Source organism: Ahaetulla prasina, chromosome 6 (genome assembly GCF_028640845.1).
Source record: "Ahaetulla prasina isolate Xishuangbanna chromosome 6, ASM2864084v1, whole genome shotgun sequence".
In the NCBI taxonomy this organism is placed as follows: Eukaryota; Metazoa; Chordata; class Lepidosauria; order Squamata; family Colubridae; genus Ahaetulla; species Ahaetulla prasina.
This window is the reverse complement of record NC_080544.1, coordinates 30,956,044-30,975,794: the sequence shown is the minus strand read 5'-3', so window position 1 is coordinate 30,975,794 and position 19,751 is coordinate 30,956,044. Positions and strand designations below refer to the sequence as shown.

The window sequence follows — 19,751 nt, the reverse complement described above, 5'->3', positions numbered from 1 at the left end:
AGCCAAGCGACGCCTGCCGGGAACGGCCGTTTCCTTCACACTCCTCGACGAATTTCGCGCGCTGTTTTTTTTCTCCGCTCCTCCCCCCCCCTCCGGCGCACGCCTTTTACGCGCCGCGATCCTTTCCGTCGCCCCGGTGCGGAGGAGGCAGCGGCATCCGAAGGATTCCCGCGGAAGGTCACCTCGAAAGGCTCCCTTTCGCTTTCAGTTCAGTTCGGCGGCGGGGCTTTCGCACAGAAAACCGGCGGGAGCGTTTCGGCCGGAGAGTTGGGGAAGAGGGTGCCCGCCGGGCTTTCCTTCTCCGTGCCCGCTGTTCGAAGCCGCCGGGAAGCCCCCCTGAAAGCTTTGGGAGAAAGAAGGTGACTGCTCCATTTGCCCTCTCGGGTTGTGTGTGTGTGTGTGTGTGTGTGTGTGTGTGTGTGAAATAACGACTCTCTTCTTCCCCCGCCGCCTCTCCATGTGCCCGGCTTGGTCTTGTGTTATTAAATAGGGTTGTGCGGAATCCCAGTTATGTTGAAATTCAAATTCAAACCTTTACTGTCAGAGTACAACATGTGTGCTATGAAGATCGGCTGAGCCTCCCTTCGCGCACCCGGGGTTGAACCAGATCAGGGACCCCAACCTTTCGGACGTCAGGGACCACTAAATTCATAACCCCTTCTCCCGAAGGACTCAGGGTGGTATAAAAATCGAATAAATAATAATAATAATAATAATAATTTTAAATCCCGCGGACCACTAATATGAATTTTTTAAAAAGATAAATAGTATTTATATTGTCCCTCACATCCTGGACGTAAACTGTTTCAACTTCTACCCTCAAAACCATGCTAAAGAGCACACTGCACACCAGAACAACTAGACACAAGAACAGTTTCTTCCCGAATGCCATCACTCTGCTAAACAAATAATTCCCTCAACACTGTCAAACTGTTTACTAAAACTGTTACTATTCTTCTTCTCATCCTTACTAGTATCTATATCTTCCCACTTATTACTATAACCATGCTGCTTGTATCTTTCAATTTATATTGTTGTTTCCTAGGACAATTTGATACCTTATTAGTAACCTTAACTATCACTAAGTGTTGTATCTTTTTATTCTCGATGAATGTATTTTATTCTCCTTATGTACACTGAGAGCATATGCACCTAAGACAAATTCCTTGTGTGTCCAATCACACTTGGCCAATAAAGAATTCTATTTAGTGCAATATAAAAAAATGCAAATAATTTTTCTGCGGACCTCCAAAATGTTCTCATGGACCACCAGTGGTCCGCGGACCACCTGTTGGTGACCACTGGACTAGATGACCTCCAAGGTCACTTCCAACTCTGTTACTGTTACACCACCCCCAACACAATACTGCATACAAGGGAGGCCCTTCTTTATAGTCTGCTGGTCATGTTTGATAAGCTGCTTCCTTAAATATAGCTTTGAAACTCTTGAAGGGAGAAAAAAGAAGTCAAGTAAACTAAAATGATAAGAAATGGCACATTTTAGGATGCACATGGAAAGAAAAGTTATGCTGGTAATTGAAAATGCAACATACTGGACTTTCTGCCCTGTTGTTTTGCACTGACTGATTGGCAGAAATAAAACTAAAATGTTCGACTTGTTTTGGGTTTGGTTGAAGCTTGTTCCACGCTCCTACTGGAGCGATTTTACAGTGCAAAGAGTGAGGCTAGTGTGCATCATACACAACCAGATGCCCATTTGTGCTAGTCTACTATTGGTATGCCCCAAGCTGAGTTTTAATTTACTTAATTTTAGTACTGTGTTTCCCCAAAAATAAGACCCTGTCTTATATTTTTTGCTACAAAAAAGGCACCAGGTATTATTTTCAGGGGGGATGTAGTCCACTGACTCACCTCACTTGCGCACATCGCTTCCCAGCCTCCTTTTCACTGTTAGAGGCCTTCAGGAACTACTTCTGTGGCTGCCGGCAAGGCTTTCCTGAAGCCTTGCCGCCCTTGCCAGCTGCAGAAGAAATGGGCCGGCAACACAGGTGTCAGAGTGTGCGAGGCCTGGCTGCAACTGTCTGAAGGCAAGTAGTAGGGCAACTCCACCACCCCCATCCCCACCGTAGCTTAAATTTTTACCCATGTACCCTGGAATGGCAGGGTCTTAGTTAGGGCTTATTTAGGTAGGGCTAATATTGGGCCCACATGTAAAAATCAAGCTAGGACTTACTTTTGAGGTAGGTCGTATTTTCGGGGAAACACAGTATTTGTGTATCATTATGTTATAGAAATACTAGGTGGTTCGCAATAATAAGCATAAAATGCAATAAAAGTCAGTGAATACAGACTAAAAAAAGAACTTATTCCAATTTTTAGCCTGCTGCAGTAAAGTAAAGTTGTAAAACTTCCCATGTCTTGCTTTAGACCCACCCAAACATGTTTTTTCTCATGCATAATAATGAAGCCGAGTATCTTTCAATCTTTTTCTCTGGGCCAACTTGTCAAATCAGCTAACAGCAATCTAATAGTATGTTCCTTGCTTCCCCCTGCCCCCATCCCCACCCCTCCATTCTCTTCCCTGCTTCTCCTCAGCTGCCAGGACTAGTAAATTGGCCTGGGTGCCTATTCCTTAATGCAATCATCTCGGCAATAAGGAATAGAATTCCAGAGTGGCCAGTCCCACTAGCTGCTGTATTGGCCGGTCTCCAAACAATCTTCTTTTTTCTTTCACTTAGTGCACTATATCTTCCCAGTGTTTTTTTCTTTGTTTCCTTCTTCCTTCCTCACAGCTGGTCCACATATGCCATCACCCAGGAAACCATCACTCAATCATATGCCATCACCCAGGAAACCTTTCCATCTAGTTTTCTTTCGGTGTCTCTTCCTCCATCCCCAAACTACATTTCAGTCCATACTAGAATCAGCCCTATTTCATTATGCATATGGATAAAACATCTGAAAAACCATATTTTGGCTTGGGCAGAAAGCATTGAAAACCAGCTGTGCCTGTATATGGAACATTCTGCACATTCATAGTATGTTTAAATCCAGTATTTTAAGTCAATTTGTAAAACTGAGTCTTACTGGTTTTGACTACTATCAAGTGAGTGGCTAATAACAAATAAACACATGTATGATGCTTTTTCTGAATATTATTGTTTTTCAATTAATATGTTCCATTTTTAAAAAATGCTTTCCCTTTTTGATGTGGTCATTGACACATATTGAGTGATAACTAATTATCCCTTTCTTTATCTCTACAGGGAACAGAATCACACCCATCTTGTGTACAAAATCTCTTGTATGTGAAACTCCTCTTATATATGAAAAAAACCTCAACCATCTTGTGTATGAATTAACAACAGGTTAGTAATGTATCAAGTATAGTAATGTATACCGTGTACCAAAAATTAATACTTCAAAGCTTCCTAATTTTCTAAGAATGCACGCTGATATTCTTTTCTCCATTATTTGGTATAGGGAAACACGCACAATGGTACATGCTGAAACGTTTTCTCGTCCTCTAACTCGGAATGAAGTTGTTGGTTTAATTTTCCGCTTAACAATATTTGGCGCTGTGACCTATTTTACAATTAAATGGATGGTAGATGCAATTGATCCAACAAGGAAGCAAAAAGTAGAAGCCCAAAAACAGGTAATGAATAAAATATTTTAAATATAAATGTTATATAAATAAGGAACAGAAAGCTAAATTTTTGAACTGCTGAGTTCAGAGTAAGAAATGAACTGATTGAGTTTGCCTAGTCATTTATTTACTTGCTAGCTTGCTAACCTTGCTCAGTATCTTGATCTTCTGACTTTGGGTGTTGTGCAATTGAATAAAAACAAATTTCACAAGGTATAAAAATAACCAATTACAGGTAATCCCCTGGTTACGAGTGTTCCCTTAGCGAATGTTTGAGGTTAGGGTTAGGTTAAGTGCCCCCTAGAGTTTGCAAACAAGGCCCAAAATGACGAATCTTGCAGCACCATGGCAGCTGTTCGCTTTTACAAACAACTGCAGAGGCTCTGCAACATTCATCCTGCATTTTGCTGGCTGAAATTGGGCTGAGGGGCAGTTCCGGCCCTCCGAGACTCCATTTGGCCCTCCACGGGCCAGCAAGGTGAGACCTGTGGAGGCCCAAATGAAACTGCAGAGGGGTGCTCATGGCTAAGAGGGTGGAGAGGAGATTGCTTACTAGATCTTCACAAGGTAAGTGACCCGGTGCAGTGGGTTGGGTGGTGAGGGGAATACAATTGTGCGGAGCATGAGGTATTTCAGAGAGTCAGGGAAGCTTTGGGTGGTCTTAAGCAGATGGCCTGTTCCATCAGTAGCGCCCCCCCCATGGCCTTTCTCACCCTGAAATACATAATGTGCACTTAATGAGCCTCACATTCGATTAGTGAATGCGTGGGCGAAAGGAGGGAATTATCTCGTTCAAGGTACGAGATTCACACGAATCCTCGGGTTACAAATGGAAATGGCGGGCTCCATTCCATTTGTAACTTGAGGACTACCTGTAATCAATTATGCAGACAAATATATGCAAGCTTAGAGGAAGTTCAGTTCACACAGTGTTAAAAAATTTGGGGTATAGTATAGTCCCTGTGACATGTTAGCAATATTCAGTAGATGCTTGCCAAACAATATAGTTCAATTTCCAAGCCATGACTTTGTGAGTAATGTGTAGAAAATTTGGGCACCCAAAAACGCTTCTTAAATCTCAATCCAGAATATAGACACGATCACATGCTTTTCTTTCAGAGTGGTCAGTTAAATTACTGGGTTGCTGCTCCGTCTACATTAGTCCTCAAGCTACTGCAGTGGAAGAGAATTAAATTATTTCGCAGTTCATGAAATAGAGAAACATTATTGAACTCCGTGGTACTGACTTCTGAGTAGACCTGTGTAAAATTATGCTTTAAAGCTGACACAATCCTTTGCTCATAATTATGGTAATGTTCTAAAATAATGGAGTCAAGCTGTTGTTTTTAACAGCATGTGTGTGCTACATTAATACGAAAATTCAAAGACCTCCCTGTATCCTTTGCATGGAAATAATCTGCTATATTGAGATAGGATGTCTTGAAAGACTGTCTCCCTGCATTAGCTTTTTTTTAGATATATATAAAATTAAGGGAGATTCATTGGGAGCTATTGTTTTACAAAGCCCACTTATAGAATGTTGCCTGTGTGGAAATGTTCTTTGTTTTTCCCCCCGTCACAGATCTTTCTGGCTAGAGAATTATTTTCTTTTCCCCAGTAATGAATATATCATTCTGAAAGTTGTCTGCATATTTTGAAAGAGTTTCTAAAATGCTGTTTAAAAGGCATACAAGATGTCACACGACTGTGTCACTTAGCAATGACAGGCCCCATTAACATTGTAACGTGAAGAGTTTAGATTACAATGCTTGCTGGTTTCCCTATTGGCTTTGCTTGTAGAAAGACATGCAGGGAACATATGAAATCACAATTATGTGACTGCAGCTTGCTGCAATGTCCGGAACTTAGAGGACCAGTCGTAAGTGCCCCTCATTCAGCACCATCATACCTTTGAACAGTCGCTGAACGAATGAATGGACACAATCTAAGGATTACCTGTAATGTTTATGACCATCTGTAAAGTTTATGACCATCTGTAATGTTTATGACTGCGAGAGCAGTGGGGGCGCAATGGTTAGAATGCAGTATTGCACGTTAATTCTGCCAACTGCCAGCAGTTTGATTCTTACCGGCTCAAGGTTGATTCAGCCTTCCATTCTCCCTAGGTGGGTAAAATGAGACCCAGATTGTTGGGGGGGATATGTTGACTCTGTAAACGGCTTAGAGAGGGCTGAAAGGATTGTGTAGCGGTATACAAGTCTAAGTGCTATTACTATGCTTAAATTAAACATTGTTCTATTATTGAAAGGACATTGAGTACTAAGACAAAGATTAAAACACATTTGAATAAGCTTTGATTATCCTGGAGGGACACCCTGAAGTATTGTTACTAACAACAAGCTGACTTTATTTTCAGCAAAGAGATGATATAGTCAAACCAATGAAAATGGGGGCATTATTTTTTCAAATTCCTAATTCACAGTTAACAGAATACTCACATTTCTTAATAGCAACCTTGCCTTTTCTGACATTATCTGAAAATATCAAAATGAGGTCATATTGCTGAACTCTAGCTTTTTTCAACAGGCAGAAAAGTTGATGAAGCAAATAGGTGTGAAAAATGTGAAGCTTTCTGAGTATGAGATGAGCATTGCTGCACATTTGGTGGATCCTCTTAGTATGCACGTAAGTGTTCTCTTTCTTATTCACATGTAAAAATGTTACATCTCGGGGCAAAATGTTCACATGGATGCACACGTGTTCATAGTGGAACTGTATTTTAATTGAATTTTCTTAATTTTGGGAGCAGATGGACCTTGTGGGACAGACACGTGTGTTGGCTTTTTATTCCAAATAGTACAATTATCATAGAGGTCTAAACTTCCGGGCCCCTTATCTTTTTTCCCATTCTCTCAATATAAACAGTGTCTTTACAAGTTAGTAATAATACTAGCAATCACATACACAATTCAAAAATCTGAAATATTATTTGATAGAACTAGTGCATAGTGACTATTTTCAGATATTGGAGCATAAAATGCTATACATGTGCAGCTAATTGAAGCAACATTATTTTTGGGGGGAGATAGTATGAAATAGGGAACAAAATGCTGCGATAACTATTTTTACGTTTATTAAAATATCAGAACTGATCATTGACTAATATGCATGTTCATGGACTTTTTTGTGTACTAGCTTATTTTAACACTGCATCAAGAGTTTTACTTTCCTTCAGTGATTTTATGCAGTTTTACATGAAGCTAAAAAAAACATGCTTCAAAATAATATTTAGAGTTCTCTTTGTACGCTTAAAAACTGAATTATGGTAATTTAATCTTATTCGTAGATTAATTCATTGTATGCTGTATCTATAGCATGCTCAAATAAAATTATTTCAAGAACTGGGTATAAGCACCAAGTACTTGGGTACCTAAAAATTAGCGCACTGAAAATATCAGTATGGTGTTTCCTTGAAAAAATAGTTATATTGCTGCAATTAGCTAGCTCAAAGATTGAAATCCTGGAGGCCACATTGGAAAACAGCTATTTACTTAACATCTACCCCAAGAATTCCTGGAGAGAGGAATAGTCCATGGTACCTTCTTATGGCCTGACCATTAGTGATTCCACTACCAAACCATCTGATTTTCACCTGCCTCGCTTCGTCTGGTCAGAATTGAATAGAATGAGTTGTGATACTGGAAGAAGTGCCCTCTGTCCTGTATCGGTGGAGGTAGAAAGATTCCCCGTTTTGCAATTGTGGTGCTGATATGCAGACTATAAAACATATTGTGCAAGTTTGCCCACGATGTGCATTCTCTGCTTCCCTAAGAGATCTGCACGAAACAAAGCCAGAGGCGATCATCGCCTGGGTAGATGAGTTGGACATCCAGTTATGAGGCCACTGCCATACCCCCACTTAGTAGTTTTACTTATAATTATATGGACTGTGTGTGTACATACCGTGTTTCCCTGAAAATATGACCTCAGAAAGTAAGTCCTAGCTTGATTTTTACACTTGCGCCCAATATAAGCCCTACCCCCGAAAATAAGCCCTAATTAAGACCCTGCCCACTGTGGGGTACATGGGTAAAAATTACGCTGGGGTGGAGATGAGGGTGATGGAGCTGCCCTACTACTTACCTTTGGATAGTTGCAGCCAGGCCTCGTACACCCTGGCCCATTTCTTTTGCTGCAGCCAGCAAGGCTTTCCTGAAGGCCTCTGTAGCCGATAACAGAGCTCCCAATCGATCTGTTATTGGCTACAGAGGCCTTCAGGAAAGCCTTGCTGGTCTTGCCAGACAAAGAAGTTCCTGAAGGCCTCTAATAGCGAAAAAGAGGCAGGAGGTGACAAGCGCAAGTGAGGTGAGTCAGTGGATGACACCCCACTCCCACCCCCACCCCAAAAATAAGAACTGATGTCTTTGTTGGTGGCACAAAAATATAAGACAGGGTCTTATTTTCGGGAAAACAGTACATACATACATACATACATACATACATACATACATGTGTGTGTGTGTGTGTGTGTTCTCTTCTGTCATGTTCTCCTATGCTAAAGCTACATATAAAGGATTTTACACTCTTGGATGTACTGTAGATAGAGTATAAAATATCTTAAGAGTTTTAATTTCTATGACTGTAATACTTGTTAATATTAAAAGACCAGGTTGGATATTAAAACTAGGTTCTTCGTTATTAATAGAAAATTTATACCAGTAAGAATACTTATTTATTAGTGCTCTCCTGCCATACTGCTTAAGGCCAACGTCTCTATTTCTTAGATCAAGGATCAAAATATTTTTCTTCAGAATCAGTAAGAAAGCAAAAATAATCACATGGTATATTATATAAATGGATTCAAATCCTCCCAACACTAATCTATCTGAACCAGCATCAAGAGAGTAAAGTCATAACCTCTGGGATGTATTTTGTTTTATTTTTCTTGTTCAGTGAGATACATGCTTAATATACAAATGGCTTTAAGGTTCAGTGTAACTTTCATCTTTATCCCTAATTTGAGAATTTAGCTGTTTAACTGATGCCAGCCCAGTAATTTTTTAAATCTTATATTTGTGCCTTAGGTAACATGGAATGATATTGCAGGCTTAGATGAGGTTATTACAGATCTGAAGGACACAGTCATTTTGCCAATCAGAAAAAAACATCTATTTCAAAACTCAAGACTTCTACAACCACCAAAAGGTAACGTGAAGAAGTACAAATTAATATTTTTAGAAAACCTGACCGTAATAGAATTCCTCAAGGACAAAAGCTCAAGTGGGGTAGCTCAAGTGGGGTAGCTCAAGTGGGGTAGCCATGGTAGCTCAGGCTGGTAAGAAGCCTGTTATTAAAACACAGCTGCCTGCAATTACTGCAGGTTCAAGCCCGGCCCAAGGTTGACTCAGCCTTCCATCCTTTATAAGGTAGGTAAAATGAGGACCCAGATTGTTGGGGGGGCAATAAGTTGACTTTGTAAATATACAAATAGAATGAGACTATTGCCTTACACACTGTAAGCCGCCCTGAGTCTTCGGAGAAGGGCGGGATATAAATGTAAATAAAAAAAAAAGTTGTATAAAAAAATCAAGTGATCTTTCTAAGTTTTATTTTAAAATAAACTTAGAAAGATCACTTGAACTTGTCCCCATTTATAATAAACTGTTTTTGTGGAAGATTAATTTAGATGTGGAAAAAGGTAGAGATTTTCTTCCAAATCATGTCATTTCAGTTAAATATATACATTTATGTAGTTTTGCAATATTGCTTAATATCTCACTCTTCCTACAATTCATAGGATGGCTTAAAGGGCAGCAATATAAAATAAGTAGCTAATGACAGTGCAGAACTTTAAAATAATTTCAACATGAATAAAATATTTAATTTGGGTAAATAAGGTCCTAGTATGTGTATCCTGTGTATCTTAATATATAGGCAGAAATTCTACTAACCTCTGGCTAGCTTAAACTTCAGAATCAGTATATTTTCACCACATGAGTATATTTTTCTGCCTGTATAGCTTGTTTCTGTCCCTCTGAGTTTGTGCTCATTTTAATAAATTAATGGGCAGGTAATAAATGTCAGGATTTTATGACATATGAGAGCAGCTTGTAAACAACAGTGCTGATGTGGGGACTTTTGCAAAGAGTTTTATTAACCGCAGTGTATATAAAATGAAGATGTTATGTTTTCCTGTGTAGAATTGCGATACATTTATTAACAGTGTGTTTTGGTTTTCAGGAGTGCTGCTATACGGCCCTCCGGGTTGTGGTAAAACCTTGATCGCTAAAGCTACAGCAAAGGAAGCTGGTTGCCGCTTTATTAATCTTCAGCCCTCGACGTTGACAGACAAGTGGTATGGCGAATCCCAGAAGCTGGCAGCGGCTGTTTTTTCTCTTGCTATAAAACTGCAACCGTCCATCATCTTTATTGATGAAATAGGTAAAGTAGAATTTTCTACACATTTGAAAATATTACGTTCGCATTTTTAAAATACTTCATAGTCTTCTTCATTAGTTTGGTCACGTGAGATCAATAATATTTAGTATTATCAGTAGCAAAACAAAAGTTACCTTTATAAAGAGGGGTTTTTTTTGTTTTGTTTTTTAAAGGAGGCTGCTGTTTAATTTGAAACAGCAGTGTTATATTGCTATAATCTTATATGTATATTTAATATTTAAAGAAAAATAAAGGCCTTTCCTTTGTCTATTTGGATTCATGAAATGGATAGAGCAGCATCATTTTTTTTCAACCCTTCAGCATTAGTATATATCCAGTATGAAATTCAAAATCTTATATGGATTTAAAAAAACAACGACGTTTATTTTATCCCATCTTTTATTATTTTTATAAATATCTCAGGGCTGTACATAATATTTACTCATTCTTTTTTCCCACTCAACAGCTGTGTGAGGTGTGTTAGGCTGAGAGACTCTGCCCCAAAGTTACCCTGTCACTTTTCACGCCTAAGATGGGGCTAGAATTCATGGTCTCCTGGTTTCTAGGCCAGCACCTTAACCACTACATCACACTGATTCTACATTTAGCATGGGCACATTTAGTTCTTAACTCACATATATGTAAAATTAGATGTGATGCTTGTTGCTTAAATCCCGGTAATATAATACTTAGCTGGAAGGCATATCACTTGGGAAAAGCCATATTCTATAACAAAAAATGGTTTCTTTCTCATTAGTATAGTACTGTTAGTATAAAACAGTGGTCCCCAAGCTTTGCAGTTTGGCAGCCCAGCTGGGGGAGGGAAAGAGGGGAACTGGATTGCGCAAGTGGCAGGCTGGTGCACACGCCTATAGCTTGACTTGTGCCAGAAGAGGACCAGCTGGCATGCGCATGGTTGCCCACCAGCCCGTTGCTTGCGCAAGCCAGCTGGTCTTCTGGCTAGCCACTCACGGAGCCCAATTCCAAATAGGCCATGGCATGATAATGGGTTGCGGTCCAGAGGTTGGGGACCCCTGGTCTAAAAAGTCTTCCCTTCCATATTGTCCTTTTAATTTTCCTCTTAAGTGTAAATTAAAAACCAATTTCTATTCCTAGCTGGTTTCCTTGGCTAAGTGATGGGATCAGATATATCCCAGCTAGAATACATACTGTATTTTTCGGAGTATAAGACACACCTTTTTCCCCCCAAAAGGAGGGTGAAAATCTGAGTGCGTTTATGCTCTGAATGTAGCCCCACCCAGCTTCTCAAAGGGAGGTTTCAGAGCTGAAAGAAGCATCAAAAACGAAGCTTCAGAAAAGAAGCCCCCAAACAGCTTCAGAGGCTTTTTTTCTGAAGCTGCTTTGAAAGCTTTCAGAGGCAGAAAAAAGTTTTTTCTGAAACAGAGTTTCAGAAGTTTCAGAGGCAGAAAAAAAAAAAGCAAGGCACAGAGCTCACAACCAAGGAACTTGTTGCTAAAATTCACCTCTGGGAACAGCTCAGGGTATTCCGGGAGTCAGCCCACCTGCCAATCAGCTTTTTCCTTATTTTCCTCCCCAAAAACTAAGGCATGTCTTATACTCCAGTGCATCTTATACTCTGAAAAATATGGTGCATATGTATCTTCAGATTTTACATATTGTTCCCATCAGACTGACTCTAAGTAGCTTACGCAGTCTTCAGTATATTGTTTGGATTAAAATATGATAAAACATCAAAAGAACTTTTAAAAAAAATTCCACTAATATGGCCACCAGTTTCTCAGAGAAACGTTCCTCCTATTTTCCCATTCCTCAAAGGCTTTCTGAAAGAGCTACATCTTCCTAGTCTTCATGAACACTAACAGGGATGGGGTCAGCCCTTACATCAGGCTCAGGATATCCATGAAGAAGGAGACCAGAACCGAGAAAGCCCATCCCTGGAATCCTAGAAGAAAATAGTGCCTAAGGGTTGGAACCTGCACCAAGTCCTACCTTTTAGTTTTCACCAGATAAGCAAGTTGCACCGGTACCGTATATATGGTACCTTGCTCAATAGTAGTACCTGTGAGAGGGATCTTGGAGTCCTAGTGGATAACCATTTAGATATGAGCCAGCAGTGTGCAGCAGCTGCTAAAAAAGCCAACACAGTTCTGGGCTGCATAAACAGAGGGATAAAATCAAGATCACGTGAAGTGTTAGTGCCACTTTATAATGCCTTGGTAAGGCCACACTTGGAATATTGCATCCAGTTTTGGTCTCCACGATGTAAAAAAGATGTTGAGACTCTAGAAAGAGTGCAGAGAAGAGCAACAAAGATGATTAGAGGATTGGAGGCTAAAACATATGAAGAACGGTTGCAGGAACTGGGTATGTCTAGTTTAATGAAAAGAAGGACTAGGGGAGACATGATAGCAGTGTTCCAATATCTCAGGGGTTGCCACAAAGAAGAGGGAGTCAGGCTGTTCTCCAAAGCACCTGAGGGTAGAACAAGAAGCAATGGGTGGAAACTGATCAAAGAAAGAAGCAACTTAGAACTAAGGAGAAATTTCCTGACAGTTAGAACAATTAATAAGTGGAACAACTTGCCTGCAGAAGTTGTGAATGCTCCAACACTGGAAATTTTTAAGAAAATGTTGGATAACCATCTGACTGAGATGGTGTAGGGTTCCTGCCTGGGCAGGGGGTTGGACTAGAAGGCCTCCAAGGTCCCTTCCAACTCTGTTGTTATGTTATGTTATGTTAAGTTCCACTTTGTGTGGGCACTCCTACAAATCCCCACATTCTGTGAAATAATACTAGATAATGGTTTCAAATCAAGCCAGCCATGAAGCTACATTTTAGTGAACCCATCCCCCAACTCCTGCGTGTGATACCAATTTTATGCAACTATTTTAGAATAGAATAGAATAGAATTTTATACATTTGCATGCTTTCTCTGGACAATTGAAGGGCTGTTATTGATTTATTTTCAATAAAGAGATGGGTTATATATTATAATTTGAGGGGGGAAAGTAGATATCACGCTCCTCAGTAGGTATATGAAATTTATTGATGAGACTTTTATTTTAAGGACGACCCAAAGCTGAAAATATTGTTTTAATCTTAAAAAAAACAACAGTTCAGTGGGAATATTTTTGTGGTTTTGAATATTTGTATTGGCCAATAATAGAATTTAGTTATGTTACTATGTACCACAGTGTGCCCAATCATGTTTTAGACTTCTTGTGATGTATTACTTTTAAATACTATCTATTAACAGATACAACAAAAATGTTTTTACTATGATGTCCCTAGTTCATATGTGCCTTTTTAAATATATAAAATGGGATGTTAACCAGGTATTACTAATTTATGTCTGAGGCTCTTGAACTGTTCTGTTGTTTAAGAACTGAAATTACTTTATCAAAACCAGGTCTCCCAGTTCAGCATTTTTTTTAAACGCCTAGAAACTGAAGACAATACATAACCAACTGAAAAAAGGCACATGGGGCATCTACCCTTCTTGGTTGCATCATAATCTGATTCTGGAAATTTCTTCCATTTGCTAGAAGAGCCAAGAACTGTTGTTTCAGAAACACTGTCCAGCACTCCTCTTAACCACATAGAATGTGTATCTTCTTGTATGTCCCATATGTTCTCAGTTAATGCATGTACCTCAATTAATTCATTATGCAACACATATAGCTTCATACTCTAGAAATACAAGTTCTACTCAAATCCTGTTTTGGTTTTGTTAAATTCAGATTCTTTTCTACGAAGTCGTTCAAGTTCTGATCATGAGGCCACAGCTATGATGAAAGCCCAATTCATGAGTCTCTGGGATGGTCTAGACACTGATTTTAATTGCCAAGTAAGTAGCAAATGATCGTTTTTATTGATACAGTCATGCAAAGCTTATAAAAATGTACTTTTCATTGCTTAGATGCTCAGTTATAGGCATTTATGAGCAAAAAATTGTCAGCTTGAGAAATGAAAGCACAAAAAGATGGTTTATTCATTTATTATTTTTCTTTCCTTCCAGTGTACTCTACATAGTATTTCTTCCTTTATTTTTTCCCCACAAGAACAACCCGATGAGGTTTTGCTGAGAGAACATACTGTCCAAAGTCACCCATGGCTAAGTGATAGAACCTGGTTTCCCAGGTGCCAGTCCAACATTATAAGCCTACACTATACTGTGTAGCAGGAATTTGCAACTTTTTCCAGGCTAAGAGTGCATCTGCTGTCATACTCGATATTTTTCGTTTCGTATTCTTGCTTGGTTTAGTTGTACCCAGAAGAAAGTCTTGTCTCATTCTGGTAAAACCTACCTGATTCAGTTGAGATCAATATCTCTGTAGCTTCTCCAGTTAAGCAACTTGGCATGCTTATTTTTCTAACCACAAAACGGTTTGATTGGCTGAGAGTCACAGTGAAATGGGGAAAGAGCCATCTAGCCAGCTTTTCAAAGAGAAGGCAGTTGAATTGCAAACTACTTTTTAAAAACTTTTTCCACCCAATCTAATCTAGTGATGGGAAGCCTTAAATGTCAGTACCTTGGTCAAAGTGAATTCCTACATCTAAGAACCCTTTCTAATCCCTTTATTTCTAACCCTTTATTTCTAATCATTTTATTTCAGTTTTGTTTCCATATGCAGATAGTAGCAACATTACTGATTTTCAACTCCTGACATATTTTAGATGTAGTAGTAATCATGTACTTTGGAATCAGTATTTATAAACACCATTTTGTAATGCCTCTCAATTAAACGTGGGATTTTCTAGATAAATTTAAGCATCTAGAGATTTATTCAGATTCAGACGAATTATGTCCTGATGATATTAATGGAAAAAAACATTCTTTAAAAAAACAGGGCCAGTTGTTTGCGAGACATGATACATCAATATTCATGTATTTCATCAAGAATAACTGTTCCTTGTCATTACATTTAGGTGATAGTGATGGGAGCTACCAATCGCCCTCAGGATCTTGACACTGCCATTATGAGAAGAATGCCTACAAGGTTTCATATCAATCAGCCTGTAAGTTGATTAAAATGGTTTGCTATGGACTTCTTCCTAAGGCTCAGAAAAAGTGACTGGCCCACGATCACCCAACTTGCTTGGTGCCTAAGGCAGGACTAGAACTCATAGTCTCCTGGTCCTGGTGTCTAGTCTAGTATCTTAATGCTATCTCATACTAGGTTTCCAAGGTAGTTTATCACAAAGGAAAACAAAATAACAAGCCAATATGATGAAATGCTGATTAATGGAGAAAACAAACAGTATTCCTTCACAATGGCATACCAAAATTTGGGCAATCTGCTTAGAATGTTCTCCTATTTCTATGCCATCCAGTATTTCCCTAAGGTGATACGAAGTACTGTAGGCTGTTCCTTGAAAATTTCACAGGGAACAGAGTAATAACCTACTTCTGAGCTACGTAGGGCTTTAAAACTAGGACAAGAAATTATATTTTCCTCAGAAACCATCTATTATGCAGTGAAGATCGGACCTAAGAACTTATGTTTGAGATAGGACTTCCTGTCACACCAATGGAGTTTTGCTTGAGTTCCATGCACTTTTCAAAAAACTTTTAGAGCAGCAGTTCCCAAACTTTCTGGCTCCATGGACTGGCGGGGGAAAGAGGCAGCAATAGTTACACATGTGCAATCTAGATTCCACATTGGCACAAATGAAGCTTTGTGTGCTTGCTTGCTGATTTTGTGGCCCAGTTCTCAACAGCCCATGGACTGGTAGTGGCCCACAGACTGGGAATTGGGGACCCCTATTTTAGACGATGTGACTAAGAGAAATCAGAAAATTGCCATACCTGTTTTCTCTAGGAAGCAGGAAGTGTGGGGGGAAAAACTTCTACCCTGGACACATAGAAAGGAAAATTGTTATAAAGCTTCCATTTTAATTTAGCAGGGGAAACATACCATTATTTAAGAGCAGGTACTGTATTTACATCTTGACTTAAATCAGTTTCTTGCTCATCTGAAATCCATCGGTCTTGTTTGGGATAAGTTTCAGCTTTTTATTCAGTTTTCTGTTCTTTATAATCTATCAAAACGGTTTGGTGGTATCTTGCTTGTTTATTGTGCCTTTTTGATTTGTATCTGATTTGCCTTTGGTATCTATGTTTAAGGAAGTTCTGGAAAGACTCTGTGTGTGTGCTGAGGAATTAGCTGTGTTTGGATATGTTTTTCTTGCTGCTCCAGACTCAATTTCTGACTGATCTCTCCCAAATCGGTCTATGACAACTCGCCATGGTCAATTTGCCACAGCCAACTTGCCACGGCTAATTTGTTGCAGGACAAGGGTTACACTAATATCAAAGAAATGGTGGAATCGAATAATTAAAGAGAGGATGCAAAAGGAGGGGCAGAATAAAATATGAATGGCAAAAATTAAAATACTTTTTGGTTATTTTAAATATTTAAATAGAATTGTTAAATTGTCATACGAGTTGTCCCATGATGAGTTAGCTGTGGCGAGTTGTCCTGTAGCAAGTTGGTATTGATGAGTTGGCCATGGCAAGTTGGCCGCAGCAAGTTGACTGTGGCAAGTTGTCCCATTTCCTCCTAAATAACTTTCAACTGTCTTCCATGAATCCCTCTTATCAAAGGATTTATTCTCTCACAAGTGCTTCTTGCAGAAGCAAGGAGAGAATAAAGAACCTGGGTGCTGCTGAGGTAGGAAAATGAGGACATTTGCTTGAGAAGTACTTGACATTTGATGATGGAAACTACCTTCTGTCATCAATGCCTTCTCTGGGAGATCCAGTGGTACAACAAGGAATTTCTAGCAGAATAGTTTTTTTTAAAGACATCATGAATGTCGTGTAAGATTATCATTTTAAAAAGGTTGGGTCATTCTTCCTGTTTTATATTAATAACAAGTTTTCTTTCTTTTAATTAAAGTCACTAAAACAGAGGGAAGCAATCCTGAAACTTATTTTGAAAAATGAAAATGTAAGTTGGTCATTTTTTGTACTATAAAGTAAATTATTTTTTATTCCTACAACAGTGTCTCATGGTTGTAGACAAATAGTTTCTGCAAGTACTTATATCATGGAGGTTTTAGTCCTCTGTAAATGACTCAGTTAAAAGATAAAATTCTGGCTCATAGACTTTCCCCAAACATGGATTGTAACAAAATTTTGCCAGATAGTCATATATCTTTAGAAATCTTATTGCCTATTGGTAAAATGTTAATCTATTCCAATTTATTGTGCGTCCATAATATTTACCATGTTGTTGGTCCCTATATCAGTAGAAATCTTTCATATTATCTGCATATTGTAGCAAATTTGCTTCTGTTTCTGCCACCTGCTTACCATGAATTTATGTATGTAGTTACTCATATAGTTGTCCACTCAAAAGAGTGGTTAACGACATGAGAAACAATACAGGTAGTTCCCAACATATGACTGTTCATTTAATGATGGCTTGAAGTTACAACAGCTTTGGAAAAGGAAACTTGAGACTTGCATTCATTATGATGGCCATTGTACCACCACTACCCCGTCGCAATATGAGTGTGCTAGCCCTTACAACCAGTTGCAGTGTCCTGCAGATCACATGATCACAAATGCTCATGTGCTCAACAATTGTAAAGGTGAGCTGGTTGCCAAGTGCCCGAAATATGGTCCTGTGACTGGAGAGGTCGTACAACCATTGGAACTCTGGAACTGGGTTCTAAATAGCTTTTGGAGGGGACTCCATCGTATCTTCAAACAATTGCTAAGCAACCAAATCGCTAAGCAAGGACTGCATGTATAATCTCTTGTAAATGAAAACGACTTCCAGAACAATTACATAAAATATCCAGTTTATCTCCAGTTAGGTCATAACAATTTATCAGAGCCATTTGACTCTCGGTATTAATAATTGCCAAAATCATAAGGTGCCCATCAATAACCAAAACATCATGTTCAAGTATAACGTATGGAGATTTCCTAATTAATATAGCCATTCTGGTCATTTTTGAATTTCTATAAATAAGAATCTGATAAACCAAAGTGCGTTAACAAGTAATTTGTTTTTAACAAAATGAAGCATGATAAATTATTTGATTCTATTTCAGTCTAAACTATTCCTTATTGTTTGTAAGTTAATTCTGTGGTCCTTGGGTGTGTTGTTTTTTTCTTTGCTGACAGGTGGACAGGCATGTGGATCTCCTTGAAGTCGCCAAAGAAACGGATGGGTTTTCAGGAAGTGACTTGAAAGAAACGTGCCGCGATGCTGCACTCCTGTGTGTCAGGGAATATGTAAATACTGCATATGAAGACAGGTACTTCTATTTAATGCCCCAGAAGGCTTAATATCTAGGAGCCAATTTTGCTGGTGGTTTTTTTTTTTTTTTTACAGTGATGGATTCCCATAGCCTAAAGATTGGGTGAACTGTTTACAAGAATTAGGAGGGGATTCCTTCCTGTTTCCTTACTTTATGTAGCAAGATGGATGTGCTCTTAATTCATGACTTCTTGCATTTGGAGAAGGGAGAATTACATTAATGCCACATAAGATGGCAGAGAATTTCAAATGTGCGTGTCAGCCCTGAAGCCATTTTGGGAGCATCTTCAGGGCTGCCACAGCAAGGCCAGTTGGAGCTGTGGGAACGTGAGGGGGGGAAATTGAGATAGCTGGCAGGATGTAGCCAAAATAACATTCTTTCCTGTGGGAGCTAAGGACACTCTACCAGGTGTTGGAGGGGCATAGACAAGAGCCAGCCAGACCTGGGACTGTGACCTCATTAGGCTATGTGATGGACTTGTGACCTGGGGGCAAGAATTTGGGGGTTTGATTTGGGTGGGGAAAACCTCCTTCAGAGTCAGGTTTTCACCAGCTGTGCCAATATGACATTCCTAATAAATTCATACTTTGAGGAAATTCATACTTGCCTCAGGATTTTGATTGCTTTGGGTTTGTTACTTAGAACCCTGACAGTGCGAGTATCTGGTTTAAATTATTGTGAAGCACCTCAAAACAATTCTGAATTGGTCAAAATGCTTCCAAAGATCATTGGTTTGAACGTGAGAACAACTGTTTCAGACTCAACATTTGGAATGGTTTGGTTGGAATTTGAAGCAGGTTTCATACTTCTAGATCAGGGGTGTCAAACTTGGTTTCATTGAGGGCTGCATCAGAGTTGTGTTTGACCTTGGGGGACCAGGGTGGGCGTGGCCAGCTCGACCTCACTCGTGTCAGGGGCACCTGTGGTGGCCTGAGTGCTCTGCCAGCGAAAACAGGGTCCCAACTCCATTTTTGGCTGCAACAGCCTCCTGCAAACCTCTGCCAGCAAAATGGAGCTTGGGAGAGTCGCACATGGCCATCCCAAGCTCCGTTCTCCCTGGCAGAGGCACTGCAGACCAGTCCTTCGCTGTTTCCAGTGCAGCCCTGCGGACCAGATCCAGTCCACAGGCCTTGAGTTTGATACCCTTGCTCTAGATTATTCCCAAATACAGCATGATATATAATATACTCTCTCTCTCTTATTTTTTTAATTGCACTTTTTATACTTTTTCCTGTTTTTTCTTCTTCTTCCAGCAACGACGACGATGAAATTCGCCCAGTGCAACAAAGAGATTTGCATCGAGCCATCGAGAAGATGAGGAAATCAAAGGATGCAACGAATCAAAGTGTTCTGATGCATGTTAGTTTAGATTAAGGTTATCCATCGCTTCTTTTGGTGACTGATAATTTAAATAGTAGAAGTCAATTGAAAAAAAACAAAAACCCATCCTTTTAACACCTGGTTCTGGAATTGTTTTTATATG

At 39.4% G+C, this 19,751-nt stretch overlaps 1 protein-coding gene across 2 annotated transcripts; it reads left to right on the top strand.

The window, feature by feature from the left end:
• Positions 1-19,710, top strand: ATAD1 (ATPase family AAA domain containing 1). Of its 2 annotated transcripts, none has more exons than XM_058188508.1 (11): positions 1-359; positions 3,235-3,329; positions 3,445-3,619; positions 6,158-6,256; positions 8,656-8,776; positions 9,812-10,012; positions 13,732-13,838; positions 14,921-15,010; positions 16,894-16,944; positions 18,132-18,265; positions 19,522-19,710. In XM_058188508.1, the coding sequence occupies exons 3-11, from the start codon at positions 3,458-3,460 to the stop codon at positions 19,640-19,642; spliced, it is 1,086 nt and encodes a 361-aa protein (XP_058044491.1). In that variant the 5' UTR covers positions 1-359; positions 3,235-3,329; positions 3,445-3,457; the 3' UTR covers positions 19,643-19,710. The 2 variants fall into 2 exon arrangements, with proteins under 2 accessions (XP_058044491.1, XP_058044490.1); XM_058188507.1 differs by having other exon boundaries at positions 1-360; positions 3,230-3,329.
• Positions 19,711-19,751: the final 41 nt, after the last annotated feature.

Bases quoted from the DNA above. Each gene is read 5' to 3' on its own strand.
- ATAD1 (XM_058188508.1), top strand. From the start codon at position 3,458: ATGGTACATGCTGAAACGTTTTCTCGTCCTCTAACTCGGAATGAAGTT. The intron at 13,839-14,920 runs GTAAGTAGCAAA...CATTACATTTAG, and splicing joins ACACTGATTTTAATTGCCAA to GTGATAGTGATGGGAGCTAC. The intron at 16,945-18,131 runs GTAAGTTGGTCA...CTTTGCTGACAG, and splicing joins TTATTTTGAAAAATGAAAAT to GTGGACAGGCATGTGGATCT.